Here is a 27,200-nt window from a genome sequence, read left to right on the forward strand (position 1 = left end):
GAAAAAGATCCAAAGTGATCCCAAATATCAGAAAATTGGAATTTTTGTTTTTTTTTTTTATTTTTTTTTTTTTTGGGAAATGGAATCCAGCGAATTCTGTAGCTAGGAGGGATCCCAAAATTCCTGGGATGAGGGAGGGAAAAAATTCCACAATTCCAAATAGGATTTAAGATTTATCCCTAAAATCCAAAATTAAATGCCCAAAAATCCTGGAATAATTTGGAATTTATCCCTAAAATCCAAATTAAATGCCCAGGGAATGTTGAAATAATTTGGGATGGGAAAGATCCTTAAATCCCAAAAAAAATACAATTCCAGGGATGGGGAATTGATGGAATAATCTGAATTATAGGAAATAGGATTTGGGATTTATCCCTAAAATCCCAAATAAACCAGCCCAGGGAATTAATGGAATAATTTGGAATTTATTCCTAAAATCCCAAATAAATCAACCCAGGGAATTAATGGAATAATTTGGAATTTATTCCTAAAATCCCAAATAAATCAACCCAGGAAATCCTGGAATAATTTGGGATTTATCCCTAAAATCCCAAATAAATCAACCCAGGAAATCCTGGAATAATTTGGGATTTATCCCTAAAATCCCAAATAAACCAACCCAGGGAATGCTGGAATAATTTGGGATTGGATTTGGGATTTATCCCTAAAATCCCAAATAAACCAGCCCAGAAAATCCTGGAATAATTTGGGATTTATCCCTAAAATCCCAAATAAATCAACCCAGGAAATGCTGGAATAATTTGGGATTTATCCCTAAAATCCCAAATAAATCAACACAGGAAATCCTGGAATAATTTGGGATTTATCCCTAAAATCCAAAATTAAATGCCCAGGGAATGTTGAAATAATTTGGGAAAGAGTCCAGGATTTATTCCTAAAATCCCAAATAAATCAACCCAGGAAATCCTGGAATAATTTGGGATTTATCCCTAAAATCCCAAATAAATCAACCCAGGAAATCCTGGAATAATTTGGGATTTATCCCTAAAATCCCAAATAAACCAGCCCAGAAAATCCTGGAATAATTTGGGATTTATCCCTAAAATCCCAAATAAATCAACCCAGGGAATGTTGGAATAATTTGGGATAGGAAAAATTCTTAAATCCCAGGGACAGAATTCCTAAATTCATCCCTTTAAAAAATGAGATTTTCCAAAGGTTTATCCCACAAAAAATCCCAAAATTGGCTTAAAATTGAATTTAAAAAAATGGGAAAAATCCAATTCCCAAGGGTGGATGTTGGAAATATCCCAAAAATCAGAAAGGTTTGGGATATTTGGGATTTCCCCCCCAAAAATCCTCAATTCCAAAATACTGCAGGGATGGGCTGAGCCACTCCAAAATTGACAAAATCCCAGATTTTCACCTCAAAAATCCCAGATTTTTACCCCAAAATTCCCCAAAATCCCAGATTTTCACCCCAAAAATCTCAGAATTTCACCCCAAAAATCTCAGAATTTCACCCCAAAATCCCAGAATTTTACCCCAAAATCCCAAAATTTCACCCCAAAATCTCAGAATTTCACCCCAAAATCTCAGAATTTCACCCCAAAATCCCAGGATTTTACCCCAAAATCCCCGAATTTCACCCCAAAATCCCAGATTTTCACCCCAAAAATCTCAGAATTTCACCCCAAATCGCTGTTTTTCCCCTGAGGAATGAGCTGAGGGCTCCAGACCGAGCTGAGCCCTCTCCCTGAACCCCCAGAGCCCCAAAATCCCCAAATTTCACCCCAAAACATTGCAGGGACAGGGTCTGGTATCCAGGATGAGCCCCAAAATCCCCAGAGCCCCAAAATCTCAGAATTTCACCCCAAAATCTCAGAATTTCACCCCAAAATCTCAGAATTTCACCCCAAAATCGCAGTTTTTCCCCCGAGGATTGGCGTGAGGGCTCCAGACCGAGCTGAGCCCCTCCCTGAACCCCCAGAGCCCCAAAATCCCCAAATTTCACCCCAAAACACTGCAGGGTCGGGGTATGGGATCCAGGATGAGCTGAGCCCTCTCTCCAAATCCCCAGAGTCCCAAAATCTCAGAATTTCACCCCAAAATCTCAGAATTTCACCCCAAATCGCCGCTTTTCCCGAGGAATGAGCTGAGGGTTCCAGACTGAGCCGAGCCCCCTCCCTCAATTCCCGGAACCCCAAAACCTCAGAATTTCACACCAAAACCTCCAAATCTCAGCGTTTCACCCCCAAAAATCCCACAATTTCACCCCAAAATCCCCGAATTTCACCCCAAATCGCCGTTTTTCCCCTGAGGAATGAGCTGAGGGCTCCAGACCGAGCCGAGCCCCCTCCCTGACCCCCTCACCCCCAAAAATCCCAGACTTTCCCCCCAAAATCCCCAACCCTCCCTCCCCTCACGGAACGGGGCGGGGGCTCCACCCTGAGCCAAACCCCCTCCCCTTTTTTTTTTTTTTTTTTTTTTTTTTTTTTTTTTTTTTTTTTTTTCCTCCTTTTCCCCCATAAATCTCCCCAAATCCCCTCTCGGCCGTGCCCATTTCGGGGGGTTCTCCCTCACGGCCCTACCTGTCCGGGGCCTGCGGAGGCCTCACGCTCATGGTGGAGGTTCGCTCTCTCTGTCAGGGCTGTGCCCGGAGCCGCCGCCCCGCTCCGGCCGCCCCCGCCACCATCCCCGCTCCCGGTGGCTCCGGTGGCTCCGGTGGCCTCGGGGGGTCCCGAGCGACCCCCCCCCGCCCCGGCACCCCCCGAGGTGCGGTTCGGTGCCGGCCCGGCTGTGGGGGCTGGCCCCGGTGCCGCCTCGGGGGCCGGGCTGAGGGAGAGGCCTGGAGGCCGCTCCCAATCCCCGGGCTCGCCCGGCCCCCCTGGCCGGGCACGGCGGGGCAGAGCCCGCGGGGGCGGAGGGACGGCGGGGACGGGGTGTGAGGGGGGACGGGGTGAGATCGGGGTGTGGGGGACACAGGGACACGGAGTGACTTTGCGGTGTGGGGGACACGGAGTGACTTTGGGGTGTGGGGACACGGAGTGACTTTGGGGTGTGAGGGACAGGGGGGACACGGTGTGACCTCGGGGTGTGGGGGACACAGGGACACGGAGTGACTTTGCGGTGTGAGGGACACGGAGTGACTTTGGGGTATGGGGGACACAGGGGACACGGAGTGACCTCGGGGTGTGGGGTACAGGGACAGTGAGGGGACACGGGGGTGTGAGGGACACCGGGGACACGGAGTGACCTCAGGGTGTGAGGGACACAGGGTACACAGAGAGACCTCGGAGTCACAGGGGACAGTGTGAATTTGGGGGTACACAGAGTGACCTCAGTGTGTGAGGGGACACAGAGTGACCTCAGTGTGTGGGGGACATGGGACAATGTGAGGGACACAGAGTGGCTTTGGGATGTGGGGGACAGGGAGGACACAGAGTGACCTCAGTGTGTGAGGGACAGGGGACAGTGAGGGGACACGGGGGTATGAGGGACAGGGGGGACACAGAGTGATTTTGGGGTGTGAGGGACAGGGACAGTGAGGGGACACAGAGTGACCTCGGGGTATGGAGGACACGGGACAGTGTGGGGGACACGGGACAGTGTGAGGGACACTGGGGACACAGAGTGACTTTGGGATGTGGGGGACAGGGGGGACACAGAGTGACCTCGGAGTCACAGGGGACAGTGTGAATTTGGGGGTACACAAAGTGACCTTGGGGTGTGAGGGACAGGGGACAGTGAGGGGACACGGGGGTGTGAGGGACACAGGGGACACGGAGTGACTTTGGGATGTGGGGGACAGGGGGGACACAGAGTGACCTCAATGTGTGGGGACACGGGACAATGTGAGGGACACAGAGTGACTTTGGGATGTGGGGACAGGGGGGACACAGAGTGACCTCAGTGTGTGAGGGACAGGGGGGACACAGAGGGGACACAGAGTGACCTCGGGGTCACAGGGGACAGTGTGGATTTGGGGGGACACAGAGTGACCTCGGGGTGTGAGGGACAGGGGACAGTGAGGGGACACAGAGTGACCTCGGGGTGTGAGGGACAGTGTGGATTTGAGGGGGACACGATGTCCTGGGGATGTGGGGGACAAAGGGACAGTGAGGATTTGTGGGGGACAGTGAGGATTTGGGGACAAGCAGTGATTTCAGGATTTGGGGACAAGGGGACAGTGAGGATTTGGGGACAGTGAGGATTTGTGGGGACAGTGAGGATTTGGGGACAGAATTTCAGGATTTGGGGACACCCATGGGGACAGTGAGGATTTGGGGACATGAGGGTTTCAGGATTTGGGGACATGGGGACAGTGAGGATTTAAGGACATGATTTCAGGGTTTGGGGGACAAGGGGACAGTGAGATTTGGGGACACCCAGGGGACAGTGAGGATTTGTGGGGACAATGAGGATTTGGGGACAGAATTTCAGGATTTGGGGACACGAGGATTTCAGGATTTGGGGACACGAGGATTTCAGGATTTGGGACAGAATTTCAGGATTTGGGGACAAAAGAATTTCAGGATTTGGGGACTTTGGGACAGTGAGGATTTGGGGACAGCTGGATCAGGGTTGCCACCCCCCGAATGTCCCCAAGGTCCCCCCAAACTTTGTCCCTCTGTCCCCAGAGCCGCCCCCTCTGCTCCTGGAGAATTCCCGGCGTGGAAAACACGGCAAAGCGAAAACGAAAATGAAAATTCCCCGGGAATCTCGGGCAATGAGGAAGTGAGGCGGCTTCTGTGCCATCCCCCAAACCCCAAACCCCAAAAAAATCCCAAATCCAAACCCCAAACCCTAAATTCCAACCCCCCCCACAAATCAACAAGTTCCAAATCCCTGAAAATCCAAACCCCAAATCCCTCAAACCCCAAATCCCCCAAAATTCCAAGCCCCAAATCCCCCAAAATCCAAACCCCAAACTCGAAATCCCATCCCCCAAATCCCCTAAATCTCAAATCCCAATCCCCCAAAACCCCAAAAACAAAACCCCAAAAACCTTGAGAATTTTGGGATCCAGGGCCTTGAGAACTTTGGAAATTTTGGGGATCCAGGGAAAAAAAACCTCAAAAAATCCCCAAAAATCCAAAATCCCAAAGCAGATTTTCCAGAACTTTGGAAATTTTTGGGATCCAGGAAATTCCTGAATTCTCCTCCTCAAAATTTGAATTTCCCCCCTCTCCAATTTCATAAAACCCCAAAACCTTGAGAACTTTTGGGAATTTTTAGGATCCAGGGCCTTGGAAACTTTGGAAATTTTGGGGATCCAGGGAAAAAAAACCTCAAAAAAATCCCCAAAAATCCAAAATCCCAAAGCAGAATTTCCAGAATTTTGGGAATTTTTAGGATCCAGGGCCTTGAGAACTTTGGAAATTTTGGGATTCAGGGAAAAAAACCTCAAAAAAATCCCCAAAATCCCAAAGCAGAATTTCCAGAATTTTGGGAATTTTGGGGATCCAGGAAAAAAAACCTCAAAAAAATCCCAAAAATCCAAAATCCCAAAGCAGAATTTCCAGAACTTTGGGAATTTTTGGGATCCAGGGAATTCCTGAATTCTCCTCCTCAAAAATTTGAATTTCCCACCTCCCAAATTTCATAAAAACCTTGAAAACCCCAAAAAAACCCCAAAACCTTCCGAACTTTGGGAATTTTTAGGATCCAGGGCCTTGGAAAATTTAGAAATTTTGGGATCCAGGGAAAAAAAACCTCAAAAAAATCCCCAAAAATCCAAAATCCCAAAGCAGAATTTCCAGAATTTTGGGAATTTTTGGGATCCAGGAAATTCCTGAATTCTCCCCCTCAAAAATTTGAATTTCCCACCTCCCAAATTCCATAAAAACCCCAAAACCTTGAGAATTTTGGGAATTTTTAGGATCCAGGGCCTTGAGAACTTTGAGAATTTTGGGATCCAGGGAAAAAAAAACCTCAAAAAAATCCCCAAAAATCCAAAATCCCAAAGCAGAATTTCCAGAAATTTGGGAATTTTTGGGATCCAGGAAATTCCTGAATTCTCCTCCCTAAAAATTTGAATTTCCCACCTCCCAAACTCCCTAAAAACCCCAAATTCCCCCCCAAAAAAATCCAGCACCTCTCTGTTAAAAGGTTTTTATTTAACATTTTGAATTCGAGGTAAAATACTTTTTTATTTTTCAGGTTTTGTTTTTTTTTTTTTTTAACTTTTTTTTTTCCATTATTTTTTTTTTTTTTGGTTTTTTTTTTTTTTTCAACTTCCATAACAAAATATGGAGCTATGGGATACCCCTGGAAAAAAATATGTATATTATCCATAAATTTCTCTAGCATTCCATCATATATATATATAATATATATATGCAACCCTTTTTTTTTTTTTAAATCTGATTTTTTTTTAATAGAAATCGGAATTTTTTTTTTTTAAAGGCACAAATTTCGGATTTTTTGTCTTTTTTTTTTTTGTTTCTTTTTTTTTTTTAATTTTTTTTTTTTAGCCCCTCTACTTTACACCCTTATGTACAAAGCCTCGCTCCCAATCCCAAAAAAAAAAAATTTTTTTTTCCATCGATTTTTCCTGATGGATTCCTGCTGGATTCTCACCAGGGAAGAGTTCAAATCCCTCCAAAAAAAATAAAAATAAAATAAAATAAATAAAAAGGAGTTTTTTTTTAAACCCCTTTCAAAAGAAAAGCGTAAATATCAGTTTAAAAAGCGCTTAAAAAATCAAAATTTTTTCCAGGAAAATCCAAAATTTTCCTGGAATTTTTTAATGATTCCACCGAGAGAAAATTCCTGGTTTTTTTTTTTTTTGTTTTTTTTTTTTTGTTTTTCAATCCCACCAGGACACAAAAAAAAGAGAAACCAACGGAAAAAAAACAGCTTAAAATAATAAAAAAACCTCAACATAATTATGGAATAAATAAAAAAATCCGGGACAACCCCATTAATGCTGTTGGATTTTTTTTTTTCCTCCTTTTTTTTTTTTTGGGGGAAATTCCCCAAAAATTTCCCCCCTCTCTATTTTATTTTTTTTTGGGTTGTCCCATCAAAAAATCTTTTTTTTTTCTTTTTTTTTTTTTCTTTTTTTTACATTTTTCCTACGGATTTGCTACGAAAAAGAAGCGAAATGAACCAAAATAAAATAAAAAAACCAAAAAAATGCTGGAAAAACGGGATCATGCTCCGGGGAAAATTCATCCAGGAGAGAATTCCAACCATTCCCAACTTCCCGAGGGTTTTTTTTTAATTTAATTTTTTTTTTGTTATTAAATCATTTGGCACCTTGGAATTTCAACAATTTTTCCTTGAAAATTCCGATTTTTTTTCCCGTTAAATTTTGAATTTTTAAATTTTTTTTTTCCCCTTTTAAATCAAATTTTTTTTTTAAACTCTTCCTGCTTTTTATATTTATTTTTCCTCAATCTTCCTGCTTTTATTTTTTATTTTTAATTTAATTTTGATTTTTCATTCTCCTCCTCCCGGGCTCCGTTGGGAATTCCGGAATTCCCGAGAGGCGCCGGATCCGTCGTCCTGAGTCCGGAATTCCCTGAACTCTCCCAAGTTTATTTTTATTTTTTTTTAATTAATTCTTTATTCTTTTCTATTTTTCTTTTTTTGTTTTTTTTTTTTTTGCAGTGCAACAGCTGTGAAAACAAACCCAACATTCCCCCCCTTCCCCAAAAAAAAAAACCAAAAACTCCCCAATCCCAAAATTTCCTCCGTCCCGAAAATTCCGTTTTAAAGCCACAAAAAATTCCAACTTTTTGTCGTTGTTCTTCTTTTTCCCGTGGGTTTTCAAATCCAGAGGATGAAGGGAAGAAAATAATCCAAGATTTTTGATTTTCTCCCCTTTTTTTTTTGTTTTTTTTTGTTTTTTTTTCCTGACGGTTCCGGCACTTCTTGGATTTGGGAAATTTCGGGAAAGGCCTCCTCGTGTAATTCCTGAGTTCATTCTTCCTCTCCACCTTCCTTTTTTTAAATTCATTTTTGGGATCCCAGGGGGGGATTTTTCCACCCCAAAATTCCTTTTTTTTTTTAATTTTTTTTTTAATTTTTTTTTTTTCCAACTCCACATTCCGAGAAATCCCAAACCCGGCCGGGTTGGGAATTTGGGAATCGCTCCCGTTTTTCTTTTTCTTCTTTTCCAGCAGGGATTTTTTCTTGTTGTTCTGTTGTTTTTTACCCCTTTTTCCCCGGAATTCCCAAAATTTGTGCTCTGAGAGCGAATCCTTGGGGAATTTTGGGCTCCATCTGAGGATTTATCCCAGAAATTCCGCAGAATTTGGGATTCCCTCCCTGGAAAAAAAAAATCAACCCCAGGAAGGCTCCACGAAAAAAAAAGTCCAAACTTGGGGTTTTTTTTTTCCATTTTTCTGTTGTTCTTGTTGTTGTTTTTTTTTTTTTTGGCATGAGTTCCAACGGGGAGAAAAGGGATTTAAAAAAAAAAAAATTTAAAAAAAATTAAAAATTGGGAATTCCGGCATTCCCGGCTCTCACCGCAATCATTCCAGCGTTCCTTCCAAGCATTCCCAAAAAAAAAAAAAATATAAAATTCCTCCCACACAGATTCTGGAGCAGGGAAAAAATTCCCAGCTCTGGGCACACACCAAAAAAAAAAGATAAAACAAAAAAAAATTAAAAAAAAAAACAAACCCCAACATTTTTAATGCGTTAGGATTAAAGGCATCTGGTTAATTTTTGTGTAATTCCCATTCCCATTCCCTGAAAAAGTTTGGAGAGTTTTGCTCATGGCTTCTGAGAGAGAGAGAGAAAGAGAGAAAAAAAAAATAATAATAATAAAAAAAGTGGGAAAAGGGGAATTTGTTTTTTTTTTTTTTTTCCCCGGAAATCCGCGGTTTCCATCCCGATTTTCCGAGTCCTTTCCTGAATATTTTGATTTTTTTTTTTTGTTCCCCCCATCCCAACCCTGCTCTGTGGACAGTGCAAAATTCCAAGCTCCTCCTTTTCCAACAAAAAAAAAAATTAAAATAAAATTAAAAATAAAAAAACCAATCCAGCTCTTGGACAGCCGGGAAAACGTCAAATCCATGAATTAAAAAATAAATTCCCAAAAAAAACTCGCTGGATTTGGAGATTCCTCAAGTCCCAAAGACCTCGAGGGGGAGGAACCCCTGAGGAATTTTCTGGAATTTCCTCCATCCCAGTCCTGAAGTTTTGAGCCGGGTTTTTCCCGGCAAAACCGAGCGGGAATTCCGGCGTCTTCACCTGCAAAGTCAACGATACACAAAAAAAAAAAAACCAACAAAAAAAAAAAAAAAACCCAACACAAACCCCACCCTCATTTTCATCTTCCCTCCCCTTTTATATTTTTAATTTTCCCCACCCCCTAAAATTGCCCTAAAAATTCCCTAAAAATTCCCCCCAAAAAAAAAAAAAAATTCTCCCCGCCCCTCCCCACCTTTTTTTATCCCGAACTGCAACCTTGCTACATAAATACAACGGAATTTTCCGGGTGTTTTCCAAGGTTTTGTTTTGTGGGGTTTTTTGTGTTGTTTGGATTTTTTTTTTTTGTTTTTCCAGCCGGGATTAGGTGTCGGAGGGCGGTGGCCACGGCTTTGGGGAGGTGCCAGATCCCGTTTTGGCCGGGAATCCTCGGGAATTTCCTGCACGGGAATCTCCGTTCCAGCGCCGTTTCAGCCGAAGTTTCGGCGGCATCAGCGCGTCCTCCCTCTTCTCCTGCCCTCCAGCATCTCCAGAAATTTCCTTGGATGGTTTCTCCACGTTCTCATCTCCGGACGATCCCGGTTGAGCCGGCATCGGGATCCACGCCGGAGCCGCCGGCCGGGCGAAAATCGCCGTTTTCTCCTCTTCTTCCTCTTTCTCCCCCAATTTCTCCTCCTCCTCCTCCTCTTTTTCCGGCTCCACCTTGACCCTGGGAGCGTTGGCAATTTGTGGATTCGCTCCTTCAGGGCTCTCCAACCTCTCCCGGTTTTTCCGGCCGGGCCCGGCGGAGGTTGGAGCTTGATCGGGAAATTGCGGCTGCTCCTCCAACGGAACACTGGCACTGCAGGGGCGGCACCACCAGCGGGTACCGAGGAAAAGTCCCGAGGGCTCAGGTGATAATTAAACACAGAACAAGCTTGGGAGTGCAGGTAATGCTTCATCTCCTCGGGGTTGAAGGAGAAGCAGCTGCTCCCCGCGAACGGGCTCAACCCCGGCGAGGGGCTGTAGGAAAAAAAAGCGTCGGCGTCAACGACAGCGCCGGAGAAATCGGAACGTTGAGCACGCCGGACTCCCCGGTAACGGCGAGACGGCGAAAGGGCTGTGATGATGATCCCGGGAAAATTCCCGGTCTGGAGAAGAGTGGAAGAACCACGGTCGGGTTTGCGTTTGGGCGCGGCGGTGCTGGCGGATGGAGCCAGGAGGTCGCGGCGCCAATCCGCGGGTTCTCGTCCAGCTCGGTGGGTTCGGCTTTCCTGTCGGCCGCGGAGGAGGGATCGGCCAAATTTTCGGGGTGAGGTTGGAGCAGGGAGGGCGGCGGGAAGCGCGGCTGGGGGTCCTCGGTGGGGGAGTGAGGGTCCAGAGGGGGGAAGTGGAAGCGGGAGGAGGCGGTGGGGACGGGCGGGGCGCTCTGCGGGACCACGCCTGGAATGGGGTGGGGGGAGGAAAAAAAAATGAGTTTGGGGGGTGGTGTGGGTTAAATGGGCGTGGGGATGTGGGAAATGTTCATGGAAGGTCTGAAATGTCCATGGAAATGTCCACAGAAATATCTCAAATGTCCATGGAAATGTCTGAAATATCCATGGAAAAACCTCAAAAAAATGTTCATGGAAATGTCTTAAATGTGGGATGGAAAAACCTCAAATGTCCATGGAAATATCTGAAATATTAATGGAAAAACCTCAAATGTCCATGGAAATAATTTTAAATATCCATGGAAATGTCTCAAATGTCCATGGAAATCTCATCTGAGAGGGGAATTCTCAATCTGTGGAAATGTCGGAAATGTCCATGGAAATATCTGAAATATTCATGGAAAAAACCTCAAATGTCCATGGAAATGTCTCAAATGTCCATGGAAATATCTGAAATGTTCATGGAAAAACCTCAACTGTCCATGGAAATCTCATCTGAGAATGGAATTCATCAATCCATGGAAATGTCTTAAATGTCCATGGAAATCATCTTAAATATCCATGGAAATGTCGCAAATGTTCATAGAAATGTCTCAAATGTCCATGGAAATCATGTTAAATATCCATGGAAATCTCTCATCTGAGAATGGAATTCATCAATCCATGAAAAGTCTCAAATCTCCATGGAAATCTCTCCATCTGAGAAGGAAGTCACCAATCCATGAAAAAACCTCAAATGTCCATGGAAATAATTTTAAATATCCATGGAAATGTCTTAAATGTCCATGGAAATGTCTGAAATATTCATGGAAATGTCTGAAATGTCCATGGAAATGTCCACAGAAATAATCTCAAATGTCCATGGAAATATCTGAAATGTTCATGGAAAAACCTCAAATGCCCATAGAAATGTCTTAAATGTCCATGGAAATAATTTTAAATATCCATGGAAATGTCTCAAAGGTCCATGAAATGTCTCAAAAGGTCCATGGAAATCTCTCATATGAGAAGGAATTCATCAATCCATGGAAAAACCTCAAATGTCCACGAAATGTCGCAAATGTCCATGGAAATAATTTTAAATATCCATGGAAATGTCTCAAAATGTCCATGGAAATCTCATCTGAGAGGGGAATTCATCAATCTGTGGAAGTGTCTGAAATGTCCATGGAAATATCTGAAATATTCATGGAAAAAACCTCAAATGTCCATGGAAATGTCTCAAATGTCCATGGAAATATCTGAAATATTCATGGAAAAACCTCAAATGTCCATGAAATGTCTTAAATATTCATGAAATGTCTCAAATGTCCATGGAAATCATGTTAAATATCCATGGAAATCTCTCATCTGAGAAGGAAATTCACCAATCCATGAAAAAACCTCAATGTCCATGGAAATAATTTAAAATATCCATGGAAATGTCTTAAATGTCCATGGAAATGTCTGAAATATTCATGGAAATGTCTGAAATGTCCATGGAAATGTCCACAGAAATAATCTCAAATGTCCATGGAAATACCTGAAATGTTCATGGAAAAACCTCAAATGCCCATAGAAATGTCTTAAATGTCCATGGAAATAATTTTAAATATCCATGGAAATGTCTCAAAGGTCCATGGAAATCTCTCATATGAGAAGGAATTCATCAATCCATGCAAAAACCTCAAATGTCCATGGAAATGTCGCAAATGTCCATGGAAATAATTTTAAATATCCATGGAAATGTCTCAAATGTCCACAGAAAATCTCATCTGAGAGGGAAATTAAACAATCTGTGGAAATGTCTTAAATATCCATGGAAATATCTGAAATATCAATGGAAATGTCTCAAATATCCATGGAAACACCTCAAATATTCATGGAAATACCTCAAATTTCCATGGAAATCTCTCATCTGAAGGGGAATCTCACCACCCATGGAAATATCTCCAATATCCACAGAAATATCACAAATATCCCCCAAATCCCTCCAACTCCCACCCAAATTTCTCAAATTTCCCACTAAAAAAACTCCATGAAGGGGGAAAATCCCGTTAAAAAAAACCTTAATTCCAGATTTCACACCCCAACCCCCACCCCAGCAAGAATAATAATAATAAAAAAAAATTGGGATTAACCAAGAGCATTCCAAATTCACCCAAATTATTTTTATTCCAAGTGCCCCAGGGACAAGGAGGGAGCTGGGAACCGCCCGGACTCGTTTGCTCCGAGTTAATTACGGAATTACAGCTCCAGACACAGCTTCCCACCCCCGGTTTTGGCTTGGAAAAGACATTCCCTTCTCCTAAAAAAAAAAAAAAAAAAAATAAAAACAAAACAAAATAACCCAGCAGGGCCCACACAGGTGAAGGAGACACCAACACCTGGAGGAATTTTTCTCTCGTTTTTTTTTTTGGCCTTCCTGGAGCCTTGGAAAAAACAAAACCTCGGTGATTCCCTCAGGGAGGGGAGGTGGCTCCTGAGACGGCGCCTGATGGAAGGTTCCAAGGAAAAAAAAATCTTTTTTTTTTACCCACACAAAACCTGTTTTTTCTGCTTATTTTCCCTGATTTTTTTTTTCCTCTGCTGGGTTGGTGCTCCAGGCTTTCCCATGGAAACAGGGATGCTCCAAATTGGGATTTTTTTTGTGGAAAAAAAGTTGGAATTTTTGGAATAATGACTTCCAGAGGGTTTTTTTATCTTTATGGATTCAATAATCACCAATTTCCCTACTTTTCCAGTTTTTTTCCTGCTTTTTTCCTTCCTGGTTTGGCCCTCCAGGCTTGCCCAGGCTCAGCTCGTGCTAGGCCGGGCTCCTCTAAACTGTGATTTTTTTTTTTTCTGTGGAGAAAAATTTGGAATCTTTGGGAATAATGACTTTCAGAGGGGTTTTTTTATCTTTATGGATTCAATAATCACCAATTTCCCTACTTTTCCTGCTTTTTTTTCTTCTGGTTTGGCCTTCACAGACTTTCCCAGGCTCAGTTCTTGCTAGGCCGGGTTTCTCTAAATTGTGATTTTTTTGTGGAGAAAAGTTTGGAATTTTTGGGAGTAACAACTTCCAGAAGAGTTTTTTATTTTTATGGATTAAATAAACACAAATTCCCCTACTTTTCCAGTTTTTTCCTGCTTTTTTTCCCTCCTGGTTTGGCCTTCCAGGCTTTCCCCTGGCTCAGCTCATGCTAGGCCGGGCTTCTCTAAATTGAGATTTTTTGTGGAGAAAAAGTTGGAATTTTTGGTAATAATGACTTCAGAGGGGTTTTTTATTTTATAGATTAAGTAATGACAAACTTCCCTATTTTTCCTGTGTTTTTCCATCATTTTTCCCTGCTGGATTGGTGCTCCAGGCTTTCCCCTGGCTCAGCTCGTGCTAGGGCCGAGCTTCTCTAAAACTGAGATTTTGTGGAGAAAAGTCTGGAATTTTTGGGAATAACAACTTCCAGAGGATTTATTTTATTTTATGGATTCAATAGTCACCAATTTCCCTACTTTTCCAGTTTTTTCCTGCTTTTTTTCCTCCTGGTTGGCCTTCCAGGCTTCCCCAGGCTCAGCTCGTGCTAGGCCGGGCTTCTCTAAACTGAGATTTTTTGTGAAGAAAAGTTTGGAATTTATGGGAATATCAACTTCCAGAGAAGTTTTCTATTTTTATGGATTCATAAGCTTTCCTCATTATCCTGACTGTATATTCCATGGAAAATTCATTATTTTTAGCCAAAATCCAAGGAATTCCTGTTTTCCTCTGGGAATGCTGCGACCCTAAGGAACCCCTCACAGCTCTGGGGCAGAAATGGGTTAAAAAAGAACAAATTTGGGTTGAAAATAAGCACAAAAAGGGGAGAAAAGGGAGAAAAATCCATGGATTAAAAAAAAAAAAATAAAAAACAAAAATAAGTTCACCTGAGCCACTCCAGGATTGCATCCCAAGGTTGATCCTCTTATCCATAATCCCAAAAAAAATCCCCAGGGAAAAATAAACCCCTGCTCCCTACATCCCCCACATCAGCTGGGATTTGCTCCCAGATTTTTATTTTATTTTTTTTTCCACCCTGGTTGTGGGGGATAATTTAATTTTTTTTTTTTTTTTCCAACCAGAAATCCAAAATTCCCAAAATTTCCTGGCTCACCGTTGGGGCGGATGTTGATGAAGGGATAATTGGGCATCACCAATTTGTTAAAGTTGAATTTGTAGGTGAATCTTTGCCCTTGGTCTTGTGCAGGATCCTCTTGTTGTAATAAATATCTGGAAATAAAATTAAAAAAAAAATTAGAAAAAACTGATTAAAGCACTCAAAAATCCAGAATTCCTTCCAAATTCCTGAAGAATTCTTCCCTATTTTTCTGTTAAAACTGAATATGGAATTCTGGGATGGTTTGGGGCTGGAAAAAGCTCAAATATCATAAAAAAAAAAATCCAGAATTCCACCTTGACATCGCAATGAAATTTCCCAAAATTCCAGCTTGGAAAATTAAGGAAAAAAACAGGGGAAAAAGTCCAAAAAACAGGAACAATCCTCATCGAAACAGGGAAAAAACCCCCAAAAAAACAGGGGAAAATCCCTGAAAAATAAGGAAAAAAACCCCCCAAAACCAGAAAAAAAAACCCCCCAAAATAAGGAAAAAAAACCCCAAAACCAGAAAACAAAAACAAAACCAGAAAAAAACCCCAAAAACAGGAAAAAAAAACCCCAAATCGGGAAAAATCCCCCCAAAAAACAGAGAAAAAAAAATAATAAAAAACAGGAAAAAATCCCCCAAAAAATAAGGAAAAAAAACCCCAAAAATAAAAAAAAAATTTCCAAGATAAGGAAAATATTCCCTCAAAATAGGGAAAAAACACCAAGAAAATAGGGAAAAAAACACACAAAAAATAGGAAAAAAAATCCAAAAAGTAAGGGAAAAAACCCCCAAAACCAGAAAAAAACCCCCAAAAAGCCAGTAAAAAACCCACAAAAATAAGAAAAAAACACCCAAAAAAATAAGAAAAAAAAAGGCTTCCAGAATAGTGAAAAAACCCCCCAAAAATAAGAAAAAAACCGCGAAAAAAAAGCAGGAAAAAAAATCCCAAAAATAAGAAGAAAACACCCCAAAAAGGGAGAAAAAAAACCCCAAAAATAAAGAAAAAAACCTCCAAAATAAAGAAAAAAAACCCCAAAATAAGAAAAAAAAAAACCCTAAAAAATAAAGAAAAAAAAACCCCAAAATAAAGAAAAAAAAACCCAAAATAAAGAAAAAAACACCCCAAAAAATAAAGAAAAAACCCCCAAAAATAGTGAAAAAAACCACAAAAAAATAGGAAAAAAATAGGAAAAAAATAGGAAAAAAACGGGAAAAAAAAATGGAACAAAAATGGGAACAAAATGGGAACAAAATGGGAACAAAATGGGAACAAAATGGAACAAAATGGACACAAAATGGAACAAAATGGGAACAAAATGGGAACAAAATGGGAACAAAATGGGAAAAAAATGGGAAAAAAATGGGAAAAAAATGGGAAAAAAATGGGAAAAAAAATGGGAAAAAAATGAGAAAAAAACCAGAAAAAAAACCAGAAAAAAAACAGAAAAAAAAACCAGACAAAAAACCAGAAAAAAAACCAGAAAAAAATGGGAAAAAAACCAGAAAAAAACCAGAAAAAAACCAGAAAAAAATCCTAAAACCAGGAGAAAGCCCCCCAAAACCCCAAACCCTCTCAGTGCCCACCTGAGAGCCCGGCTGAGCTTGTCATAATTCATCTGGGGCTTGCACTTCCTGCGCCCCCAGAGCCGCGCCACCTCGTCGGGGTCCTTGATGACGAACTCGCCGTACTCGCCCTGCTGCCAGGCGATGACGTGCCTGAACTCCTCCTTCTGCAGCAGCTCCAGGATGAAATGCCACAGCTGGATCTGCCTGGAGCCCGGGCTCGACTCTGTCTTGTAAGCCCACTCTGGGAAATGGTAGCCTTGGGGGAAAAAAATGGGGAAAAAAGTGTGATTTTTGGGCAAAAAATGGCAGAAAACAGGGAAAAAACAAGAAAAAAATATGTTATTTTGGAAAAAAAGGTATTTTTGGATGGGGTTTGTTAGGGTAGGGAGAGGAATTCTGTTCAGGATTCCATGGAGGAGCAATGAAATTTTTTTTTCCAACCATATCTTAATTTTTCAATCTTTAAAACCACATTTTTGTTGGAAAATCCACATAAAACCAAAAAACCCCACTAAAACCACTAAAATACACAAAAAACCCACTAATATACACACAAAATTTGGTAAAATTTGGGTGGAGCTCATATTTGATGTGGGAGCAATGAAATCCAGATTTTCCATCCAGCTCCTCATTTCTGACTCTTTAAAGTCTCATTTTCCTTGGAATATCCATCCAAAAACACCCAAAAAACACTAAAATACATTTAAAAATAATGGTAAAATTTGGGTAGAATTCAATATTCCAGGTAGGAGCAATGAAATCCAGATTTTCCAACCATCTCTTAAGTTCTGACTCCTATGAGCCACATTTTTCTTTGAATATCCATACAAAAATACCAAAAAAACACTAAAATACACTCAAAAATAATGGGAAAATTTGGGTGGAATTCAATATTCCATGAAGAGCAAGGAAATCCAGATTTTCCATCCAACTCCTCATTTCTGACTCTTTAAAGCCCCATTTTCCTTGGAATATCCATTCAAAACACCCCAAAACCACTAAAATACATTTAAAAATAATGGTAAATTTTGGGTGGAACTCAATATTCCAGGTATGAGCACAATGAAATACAGATTTTCCATCCAATTCCTCATTTCTGACTCTTTTCAGCCCCATTTTCCCTGGAAAATCCATCCAAAAAATACAAAAAAAACCCCAAAAACACCCAAAAAGCCGTGGTTGAAACGCAGTCCAGGTGGAATTTGGGAATTGCTGCTTCTGCAGCAGCTCCAGGATGAAATGCCACAGCTGGATCTGCCTGGAGCCTGGGCTTGATTCTGTCTTGTAAGCCCACTCTGGGAAATGGTAGCCTTGGGGGAAAAAAATGGGGAAAAAAGTGTGATTTTTGGGCAAAAAATGGCAGAAAACGGGGAAAAAACGAGAAAAAAATATGTTATTTTGGAAAAAAAATGGTATTTTTGGATGGGGTTTGTTAGGGTAGGGAGAGGAATTCCATTCAGGATTCCATGAGGAGTAAGGAAATCCAAATTTCCCATCTATCCCTTAATTTTTGAATCTTTTCAGCCACATTTTCCATGGAAAATCCACATAAAAACCAAAAAAACCCCACTAAAAGCACTAAAATACACAAAAACCCACTAAAATACACACAAATTTGGTAAAATTTGGGTGGAGCTCAATATTTGATGTGGGAGCAATGAAATCCAGATTTCCCATCCAATTCCTCATTTCTGACTCTTTAAAGCCTCATTTTCCTTGGAAAATTCATCCAAAAATACCAAAAAACCCTCTAAAAACGACTAAAATCCACAAAAAAATCACTAAAATACACTTAGAAATTGGTAAAATTTGTGTGGAATCCAATATTCTATGTAGGAGCAATGAAATCCAGATTTACCATCCATTTCTTATTTTTGACTCTTTAAAGCCACATTTTCCTTTGAATATCCATTCAAAATACCAAAAAACCACTAAAATATACCCAAAAATAATGGTAAAATTTGGGTAGAATTCAATATTCCAAGTGGGAGCAACAAAATCCAGATTGCCCATCCATCTCTTAATTTCTGACTCTTTAAAGTCACATTTTCCTTGGACTATCCATCTAAAAACCAAAAAACCTCACTAAAATCCACTAAAAACCAGCAATATACACTCAAAAATAATGGTAAATTTGGGTAGAACTCAACACTCCACATAGGAGCACAAGGAAATCCAGATTTCCCATCCAGCTCCTCATTTTTGACTCTTTTCAGCCCCATTTTCCCTGGAAAATCCATCCAAAAAATACAAAAAAAATCCCAAAAACGCCCAAAAAGCCGTGGCTGAAACGCAGTCCAGGTGGAATTTGGGAATTGCTGCTTCTGCAGCAGCTCCAGGATGAAATTCCACAGCTGGATCTGCCTGGAGCCCGGGCTCGACTCTGTCTTGTAAGCCCACTCTGGGAAATGGTAGCCTTAGGGGAAAAAATTGGGAGAAAATGTGTTATTTTGGGGAAAAATGGGAAAAAACGGAAAAAAAATGGTATTTTTGGGTGGGGTTTGTTAGGGTAGGAGAGGAATTCTGTTCAGGATTCCATGAAGAGCAAGGAAATCCAGATTTTCCATCTATCCCTTAATTTTTGAATCTTTTCAGCCACATTTTCCATGGAAAATCCACATAAAAACCAAAAAAAACCCTCTAAAACCACTAAAATACACAAAACCCCACTAAAATACACTCAAAAATAATGGTAAAATTTGGGTGGAATTCAATATTCCAGGGTGGGATCAAGGAAATCCGATTTTCCAACCATCTCTTCATTTTTGAATTTTTAAATCCACGTTTTCCTTGGAAAATCTAACCAAAAATACCAAAAAAACCTCTAAAAACAACTAAAACCACAAAAAATAACTAAATACACCCAAAAATTGGTAAAATTTGGGGAATTCAATATTCCAGTGGGATCAAGGAAATCCAGATTTTCCAACCATCTCTTAAGTTCTGACTCCTATGAGTCACATTTTTCTTTGAATATCCATACAAAAATACCAAAAACCCACTAAAATACACCCAAAAATAATGGTAAAATTTGTGTGGAATCCAATATTCTATGTAGGAGCAATGAAATCCAGATTTTCCAACCATCTCTTCATTTCTGATATTTAAAGTGACATTTGCCTTGGAAAATCCATACAAAAATACCAAAAAAGCACTAAAATACACCCAAAATAATGATAAAATTTCTGTGGAATCCAATATTCCATGTATGAGCAATGAAATCCAGATTTACCATGCATTTCTTAATTTTTGACTCTTTAAATCCACATTTTCCTTGGAATATCCATCCAAAAATACCAAAAAACCACTAAAATACACCCAAAAATAATGGTAAAATTTGGATAAAACTCAATATTCCATGTATGAGCAATGAAATCCAGATTTTCCATCCATTCCTCATTTCTGACTCTTTAAAGCCTCATTTTCCTTGGAATATCCATCCAAAACCACCAAAAAATTGAAAAAAAACCTTTAAAACCCCATGAAAAATTGGTCAAACCTGGGTGGAATTTTAGGAATTTTATTCAAAATTCCAGGGATGGAATGCAAGAAAAAATTAAAAAAAATCTCATTTTGGGGGGTTTTTTTGGGAAAAGAAAAATCCCATTTTTTTTCCATTCCTGCCAGGACACAAATCAAGGAATAATCCCAAAAATAAAAATCCAAAATAATCCCATGGGGGAAAAAATAAAATTAAAATAAAATAGAATAAAATGGAATAGAATAAAATAAGACAGAATAAAATAGAATAGAAAAAATAAAATAAAATTTAAAATAGAATAAAATAAAAATAAAATAATAAAATAAAATTTAAAAATTAAATACAATTAAAAATAAAATAAAATAAAGGAGAATAATTTGAATTTTGAACCCAGCACCTCCCACCAGGGGTTGGGAATTTTGGGAGAGGTGTGATGAATGTTCCCAGAAAATATTTTTATATTTTATCCTGGATTAAAAATTCCCCCAAAAATTTCCCAAAGAAGGTTCTGGAATCGCTCACCCCCTCCTCCCTCGGCTTGTCCACGATGCTGCAGCCGGCTTTCATCTTCTGCCTCCTGCAAAGGGAAAATTGGGAAAAAATTGGGAAAAAATTGGGAAAAAATGGGGAAAAATGGGGAAAAATTGGGGAAAAATTGGGGAAAAAATGGGGAAAAAATGGGGTGGAAATGGGAAAAAATGGGAAAAAAATGGGAAAAAATGGGAAAAAATGGGGAAAAAAGGGAAAAAATGGGAAAAAATGGGGAAAAAATGGGGAAAAAATGGGGAAAAAATGGGGAAAAAATGGGGAAAAATGGGGAAAAAATGGGAAAAAAATGGGAAAAAATGGGAAAAAATGGGAAAAAAATGGGAAAAAAATGGGAAAAAAATGGGAAAAAAATGGGAAAAAAATGGGAAAAAAATGGGAAAAAAATGGGAAAAAAATGGGATTGGGAGTCACTCCTGGGGGGAAAAATAGGGAAATATTGGGGGGAAAGAGGGGGAAAAGAAAAATAATAAAAGGAAAAAAAACAAAAAAGGGGAGAGGGGAAAAAGAGAAAAGGGAAAAATAAAAAGGGGAAAATAGGGAAAAAAAGGGGGGAAAAATAGGAAAAAACAAGGGAAAATTAGGGGAAAATGGGGAAATAAGGGGAAAAAATGGGGAAATTGAGGGAAAATGAGGGGAAAAATGGGAAAAAAAGGATGTAACTAAGGGGGGGAAATAGGAAATAAAAAAAGGAAAAAAGGGGAGAAGGGGGAAATCCCAGCTCAAACAAAAGGGGATTTTGAGATTGGAAATCAAAGATTTTTGGGATTGGGAATTAAAGATTTTGGGGATTGGGAATTAAAGGAAATTTTTGGGAAGGATCAGAGACCCCCAAAATGAACCAGAGAGACTCCCAGGAGTGACCAAATAAACCCAAAATAAACCAGAGACCCCCGGGATTAACCTGAGAGACCCAAAATGAACCAGAGACCCCAAAAATGAACCAGAGACCCCAAAAATAACCAGAGACCCCAAAATAACCAGAGACCCCAAAAATGAACCAGAGACCCCCAAAAATGAACCAGAGACCCCCAAAAATGAACCAGAGAGCCCCAAAATTTAACTTGAGAGACCCCAGGAATGAGCCCAGACCCCCCCCAAGTTTAACCAGAGACCCCCGGGAGTGCCCAAAATTCATGGTGAGAACAGAGACCCCAAAATGAACCAGAGACCCCCAAATGAACCGGGGAACCCCAAAATGAACCGGGGAACCCCAAAATTAACGGAGACCCCCGGGATGGACCAGGGAGCCCCCTCGGAAGAATCGGAACCCTCGGGATCAATCGGAGACCCTCGCAAAACCGGAAACCCTCGGCAAAAATCGGAGACCCCCGAGACCAAACCGAGACCCTCGGCAAGAACCGGAGACCCTCGGATCAATCGAGACCTCGGATCGACCGGAGACACCGGAAAAAACCGGAGACCCTCGGCAACAACCGGAGACACCCGAAAAAACCGGAGACCCTCGGGATCGACCGGAGACCCTCGGCAAGAAACCGGAGACACCCGGAAAAACCGGAGACCCCGGGATCGACCGGAGACCCTCGGCAACAACCGGAACCCTCGGCAAAAACCGGAGACCGGGATCAAACAGAGACCCTCGGGATCGACCGGAGACCCCCGGAAGAACCGAGACCCTCGGCAAGAACCGGAACCCTCGGCAAAAACCGGAGACCCCGGGATCAAACAGAGACCCTCGGCAAGAACCGGAGACCCTCGGATCAACCGGAGACCCCCGGATCGACCGGAGACCCTCGACAAGAATCGGAGACCCCGGAACCAACCGAGACCCTCGGCAAGAACCGGAGACCCTCGGGATCACCGGACCCTCGGGATCGACCGAGACCCTCGGGATCGACCGGAGACCCCGGATCGACCGGAGACCCTCCGGAAGAACCAGAGACCCCCCAAATTAACTTGACACCCTCGGAAGAACCGGAGACCCCCAAAATTAACTTGACACCCTCGGGAAGAACCGGAGACCCCCGGCTCGCCCCGAGCGGCTCCGCCTCCTCTCCCCGTTCCCCTCCGGCCCATCCCGGTTCCCCCGCGGGCCCCGCCAGCCCCGGGAGAAGCTTCAAAGGCCCCAAATGGCCGCCGGGAGGGGCCGCCAGGCGCCGGGGAGGCGGCGGCGGCGGGGCCGGGGCTCTCCCTTGGCTCCGTTAGAGCCGCACCGAGCCTGTCCCGGCCTGCCCGGCCCGGCCCCGCCGCCCCAGCCCCGGGCGGTGCCGCTCCCCGTCCCCGAGACACCCCCGGAACCGCCGCCAGCCGGGGCCTCCCACGCTCCGCGCACCGGGAATGCGGACGGGGGGGCTCCGGTTTATTTTTTTTTTTGTATTTTTTCTTTTTTTTTTTTTTTGTTCCCCCCCCCCCCCTCGCCGCCCACTCGGGAAAATCGGTGTTTACTCCACCCCCGGATAATCCCCGCCCCCTCCCGGCTCGTTGTTTATCCGAGCCCCCCCCCCCACCCTCGCCGTTCTCCGGTAACCGGGACCCCCCCCCACAATTAACGGGGGCTCCGCTTTGAGCTCTCCGCACCAACCGCGGAGCCCCTTCCCCCGCACCAGGGGGGGGTTCTGCTTTATTCCAAACCCTTCCGCCCCTCCGGTAACTCCCGGTAATCCCGACCCTCACCCACCCCCCAAAACCCCGCATCGCCCCCCGTGATTCCCCCCCCGGACGCACCTGCGGGGGCGGCGCGGGCCGGAGGAGCGAGGCGGGTTCCGGGAGAAGGAGGAGGAGGAGGAGGAGGAACGGGAAGGGAGGAGGGAACCGGGGAAGGAGGCGCGGGGAGGGGAAGGGGAGGGGGGGGCGGATCGTTCCCGGTTTGTCGGGGCGGGGGGGGGGGGGGGCGGTGAAGAGGAGAGGCCGGTTCGCTTCTGATGGCGGCGCCGCTTTCCCCGCTGTTGCTGTTGCTGTTGCTGGCGGTGCCGCCGCTTCTTCTTGTTCTCCCCTCCTTCTTCTTCTTCTTCTTCTTGTTCTCCTCCTCCTCCTCCGGTGCCTCCCCCGCGCCGCCGCCGCCGCCGCCGGAACCGGAACCGCCGCCGCCGCCCACGCGCTTCCGGGCAGCGCGCGCGCCCACGCACTTCCGCTTCCGGTCTGGGGGGGAGAGAGGCGGGAGCGCGCGCGCGGGAAACGCCCCCTCCCCTCATAAACAAACGGCGGGGAAAGACGGGAAAAAAGGGTCAAAACAGCCAAAACACGGCAAAAACAGACAAAAATCCAGAATCAAACTGGGCAAAATACAGAATATAACAGGGAAAAATTCAGAACAAACAGGGCCCGAAAAATGGAGAAAAACTGAGAAAAACGGGTCGGGATGGAGCTGAAATGCTCAAAATCAGCCCAAAACACGGCAAAATCCACAACTAACAGGGAAAAATCCAGAACATAACAGGAAAAAAATCCAGAACATAACAGGGAAAATACAGAACATAAAAGGGAAAAATTCAGAACATAACAGGCCCGAAAAATGGGGAAAAACGGGTCGGGATGGAGCTGAAACAGCTCAAAACAGGCAAAATCAGCCCAAAACACAGCAAAATCCAGAATCAAACAGGGAAAAACCAGAACATAACAGGAAAAAAATCCAGAACATAAAGGGAAAAATCCAGAACATAAAGGTAAAATCCAGAACCAAACAGGGCCCGAAAAATGGAGAAAATCGGGTCGGGATGGAGCTAAAAAAGCCCAAAACCAGCCCAAAACACGGCAAAATCAGACAAAAACCCAAAACCAAACAGGGCCTTAAAAACAGAGTGAGAATGGGTTGGAATGTGCTAAAACAGAGCTGAAACGGAGCTAAAACAGCCCCAAAACACTCCAAATCCAGCTCCAAATCCAACCCCAAAACTCCTAAAACCAGCCCCAAAAACCCCAAATCCAGCCCTAAATCCAGCCCCAAAACTCCCTGAAACATCCCAAAAAAACCCAAATCCAGCCCCAAATTCAGCCCCAAACACCCCAAAACTCCTCAAACCCCCCCAAATCCCCCAAGCACCCCAAATTCAAACCCCAAATACCCCAAATCATCCCAAATCCAACACCAAATATCCAAAACTCCCCAAAAGTCCCCAAATCACCCCCAAATCCAACCCTAAACTCCCCAAATCCAATCCCAAAATTCCCCAAACCACCCTGAACACCCAAAACGCCCCAAAACCGCCATATACCCCAAATCCAACCCCAACACCCTAAATCCAACCCTAATCACCTCCAAATCCCCAAAACCAGCTCAAACTCCCCAAATCCAACCCCAAAGCCCCAAATCCAACCCAAATCCCCCAAAACCCCCCAAATCCAACCCCAAACTCCCCAAAGCCAACCCCAAAATTCCCCAAACCAGCCCTGAACACCCAACCGCCCCAAAACCGCCCAAAATACCCCAAATACAACCCAAATACCCCAAACACCCCAAATACAGCCCCAAATATCCCAAAACTCCCCAAAAGTCCCCAAATCATCCCCAAAGCCAACCCCAAATTACCCAAAACCAGCCTGAACCCCCAAACCGCCCCAAAACCGCCCCAAAATACCCCAAATACAACCCCAAATACCCAAAACACCCTCAACCCCAATTATCCCAAAACCAGTCCTGAACATGCCAAATCCAACCCCAAATATCCCAAAACCAGCTCCAAACTCCCCAAATCCAACCCCAAATCCACCCCAAACCCCCCAATCCAACCCCAAATACCCCAAATCACCCCAAAATTCCCCAAAACCAGTCCTGAACACCCCAAACCACCCCAAAACTGCCCAAAATACCCCCCAAAACCAAACAGCCCAAACATCCCAAATCCAACCCAAAATACCCAAAATTCCCAAATCCCCCAAATCCACCCCAAACACCCCAAATCCAACCCCAAATACCCCAAAACCTTCCAAATCACCTCAAAAAAACCCAAATCACCCCCAAATCCAACCCCAAACACCCCAAATCCAACCCCAGACCCCTCAAATCACCCCCAAAAACCCCCAAAGTCCCCAAATCACCCCAAAAACAGCCCCCCCCAAACCTCCCAAATCCAACCCCCAAACCCCCCAAATCCCCCCCCCAAATCCCCAAATCCAGCCCCAAGTCCCCAAATCCCCCCGCCCCCCAAATCACCCCCCCGTCCCCAAATCACCCCTAAATCCAACCCTAAACCCCAAATCCAACCCCAGACCCCCCAAATCACCCAAAATCCCCCCAAAAGTCCCAAATCACCCCCAAATCCAACCCCAAATCCCCCAAAAAACCCCAAAAGTCCCCAAATCACCCCAAAAAAAACCCAAATCCAACCACAACATCCCAAATCCAACCCCAAATCACCCCAAATCACCCCAAAAAACCCCAATCCCCCAAATCCAACCCCAAAAACCCCAAATCACCCAAAAACCCCAAAATCCCCCAAATCACCCCCAAATTCAACCCCAAAGCCCCCAAATCCAACCCCAGACCCCCCAAAAAACCCCAAATCACCCCCAAATCCAACCCTAAACCCCTCAAATCCAACCCCAAATACCCAAAACCCCCAGAAAACCCCCAAAATCCCCAAATCACCCCCAAAAACCCCCAAAAAAACCCCAAAAGTCCCAAATCACCCCAAAAAACCCCAAATCCAACCCCAAACATCCCAAATCCAACCCCAAAACCCCCAAATCACCCCAAAAACCCAAAAGTCCCCAAATCACCCTCAAATCCAACCCCAAAACCCCCAAATCACCCCAAAAACCCCAAAATCCCAAATCCCCAAACAGCCACAACCGTCACCAACATTTATTTGTATTACACGGCAGTGCAGGTGGGGGGGGGAGGGTTTGGCCACGCCCCTCTCTGTCGCGACATTGGCGACAGAAGGGGAGGGGAGGAGCTGCCCGAGGGGGAGGGGCGAAATTCCCAAATTTTCCGCATCCCGGAGCACCCCAGAATTCCTCAGGGACCCCAAAATTTCCCGGGGACACTCGGGACCACTCGGGGACCCCCAAAATTCACAGGGACCCCCAAAATTCACGGAGACCACCCAGGGACCCCCCAAAATTCCAGGGGATCATCCAGGGACCCCCCCAAATTCTCGGGGACCACTCAGGGACCACCCGGGGACCCCCAAAATTCCCGGGGACCACTCGGGGACCCCCCAAAATTATCGGGAATCATCCAGGGACCCCCCCAAAATTCTCAGGGATCCCCAAAATTCACGCGGAGCACTCAGGGGACCCCCCCAAATTCACGGGGATCATCCAGGGATGCCCAAAATTCCCGGGGACCATTCAGGGGACACCCCAAAATTCTCGGGGACCACCCAGGGACCACTCGAGGACCCTCAAATTCCTTGGAGCACCCGGGGACCCCCCAAAATTCCCGGGGAACCAACCAGGGACCCCCCAAAATTCTCGGGACCCCTCAAAATTCCCCAAGCACCATTCAGGGACCACCCGGGGACCCCCAAAATCCACGGAAATCATCCAGGGACCCCCCCCAAAATTCTCGGGAATCATCCAGGACCCCCCAAAATTCTCGGGGACCACTCAGGGACCACCCGGGGACCCCCAAAATTCCCTTGGAGCACCCGGGACCCCTCAAAATTCCCGGGGATCATCCAGGGATCCCCCCAAAATTCTCAGGGATCCCCAAAATTCTCTTGGAGCACCCAGGGACCCCCCAAAATTCCCGGAGACCACTCAGGGGCACCCCAAAATTCGCGGGGACCACCCAGGGACCACTCGGGGACCCCGAAAATCCACGGAAATCATCCAGGGACCCCCCAAAATTCTCGGGGATCCCAAAATTCACGGAGACCACCCGGGGACCCCCCAAAATTCTCTTGGAGCACCCGGGGACCAACCAGGGACCCCCCAAAATTCTCAGGGACCCCCTAAAATTCTCTTGGAGCATCCGGGGACCCCCCCAAAATTCAAGGGACCATTCAGGGACCCCCCCAAAATTCCCTTGGAGCACCGGGGACCCCCAAAATTCCCCAGGGACCACT

At 44.1% G+C, this 27,200-nt stretch overlaps 2 protein-coding genes and 1 long non-coding RNA gene across 3 annotated transcripts in view; all 3 read right to left on the reverse strand.

The window, feature by feature from the left end:
• ARHGEF11 (Rho guanine nucleotide exchange factor 11) overlaps nt 1-2,771 on the reverse strand; it is a 74,041-nt gene extending 71,270 nt beyond the window's left edge. Inside the window, exon 1 of the mRNA XM_033082860.2 lies at nt 2,553-2,771. Coding sequence (XP_032938751.1) covers nt 2,553-2,584 — 32 coding nt within the window. The 5' untranslated portion in view covers nt 2,585-2,771. The remainder of the gene's footprint in view (nt 1-2,552) is intronic.
• A 6,012-nt stretch (nt 2,772-8,783) lies between these two features.
• Nucleotides 8,784-18,067, reverse strand: ETV3 (ETS variant transcription factor 3). The gene is given in 12 exon segments (XM_033082608.1): nt 8,784-9,544; nt 9,546-9,569; nt 9,571-9,963; nt 9,965-10,006; nt 10,008-10,139; nt 10,142-10,279; nt 10,281-10,345; nt 10,348-10,548; nt 14,645-14,719; nt 14,722-14,757; nt 16,219-16,458; nt 18,061-18,067. Coding segments are annotated over 12 exon segments (1,509 nt in total). The 3' UTR covers nt 8,784-9,388.
• A 466-nt stretch (nt 18,068-18,533) lies between these two features.
• LOC117008927 lies at nt 18,534-22,990 on the reverse strand. Its single transcript, XR_004420400.1, has 3 exons — nt 22,915-22,990; nt 20,206-20,260; nt 18,534-18,618 (listed from the first exon to the last, which is right to left on the reverse strand). It is a non-coding gene; the product is annotated as an uncharacterized LOC117008927 (long non-coding RNA).
• Nucleotides 22,991-27,200: the final 4,210 nt, after the last annotated feature.

The sequence above is a fragment of the Catharus ustulatus genome, chromosome 30 (genome assembly GCF_009819885.2).
Source record: "Catharus ustulatus isolate bCatUst1 chromosome 30, bCatUst1.pri.v2, whole genome shotgun sequence".
NCBI classification, from domain to species: Eukaryota; Metazoa; Chordata; class Aves; order Passeriformes; family Turdidae; genus Catharus; species Catharus ustulatus.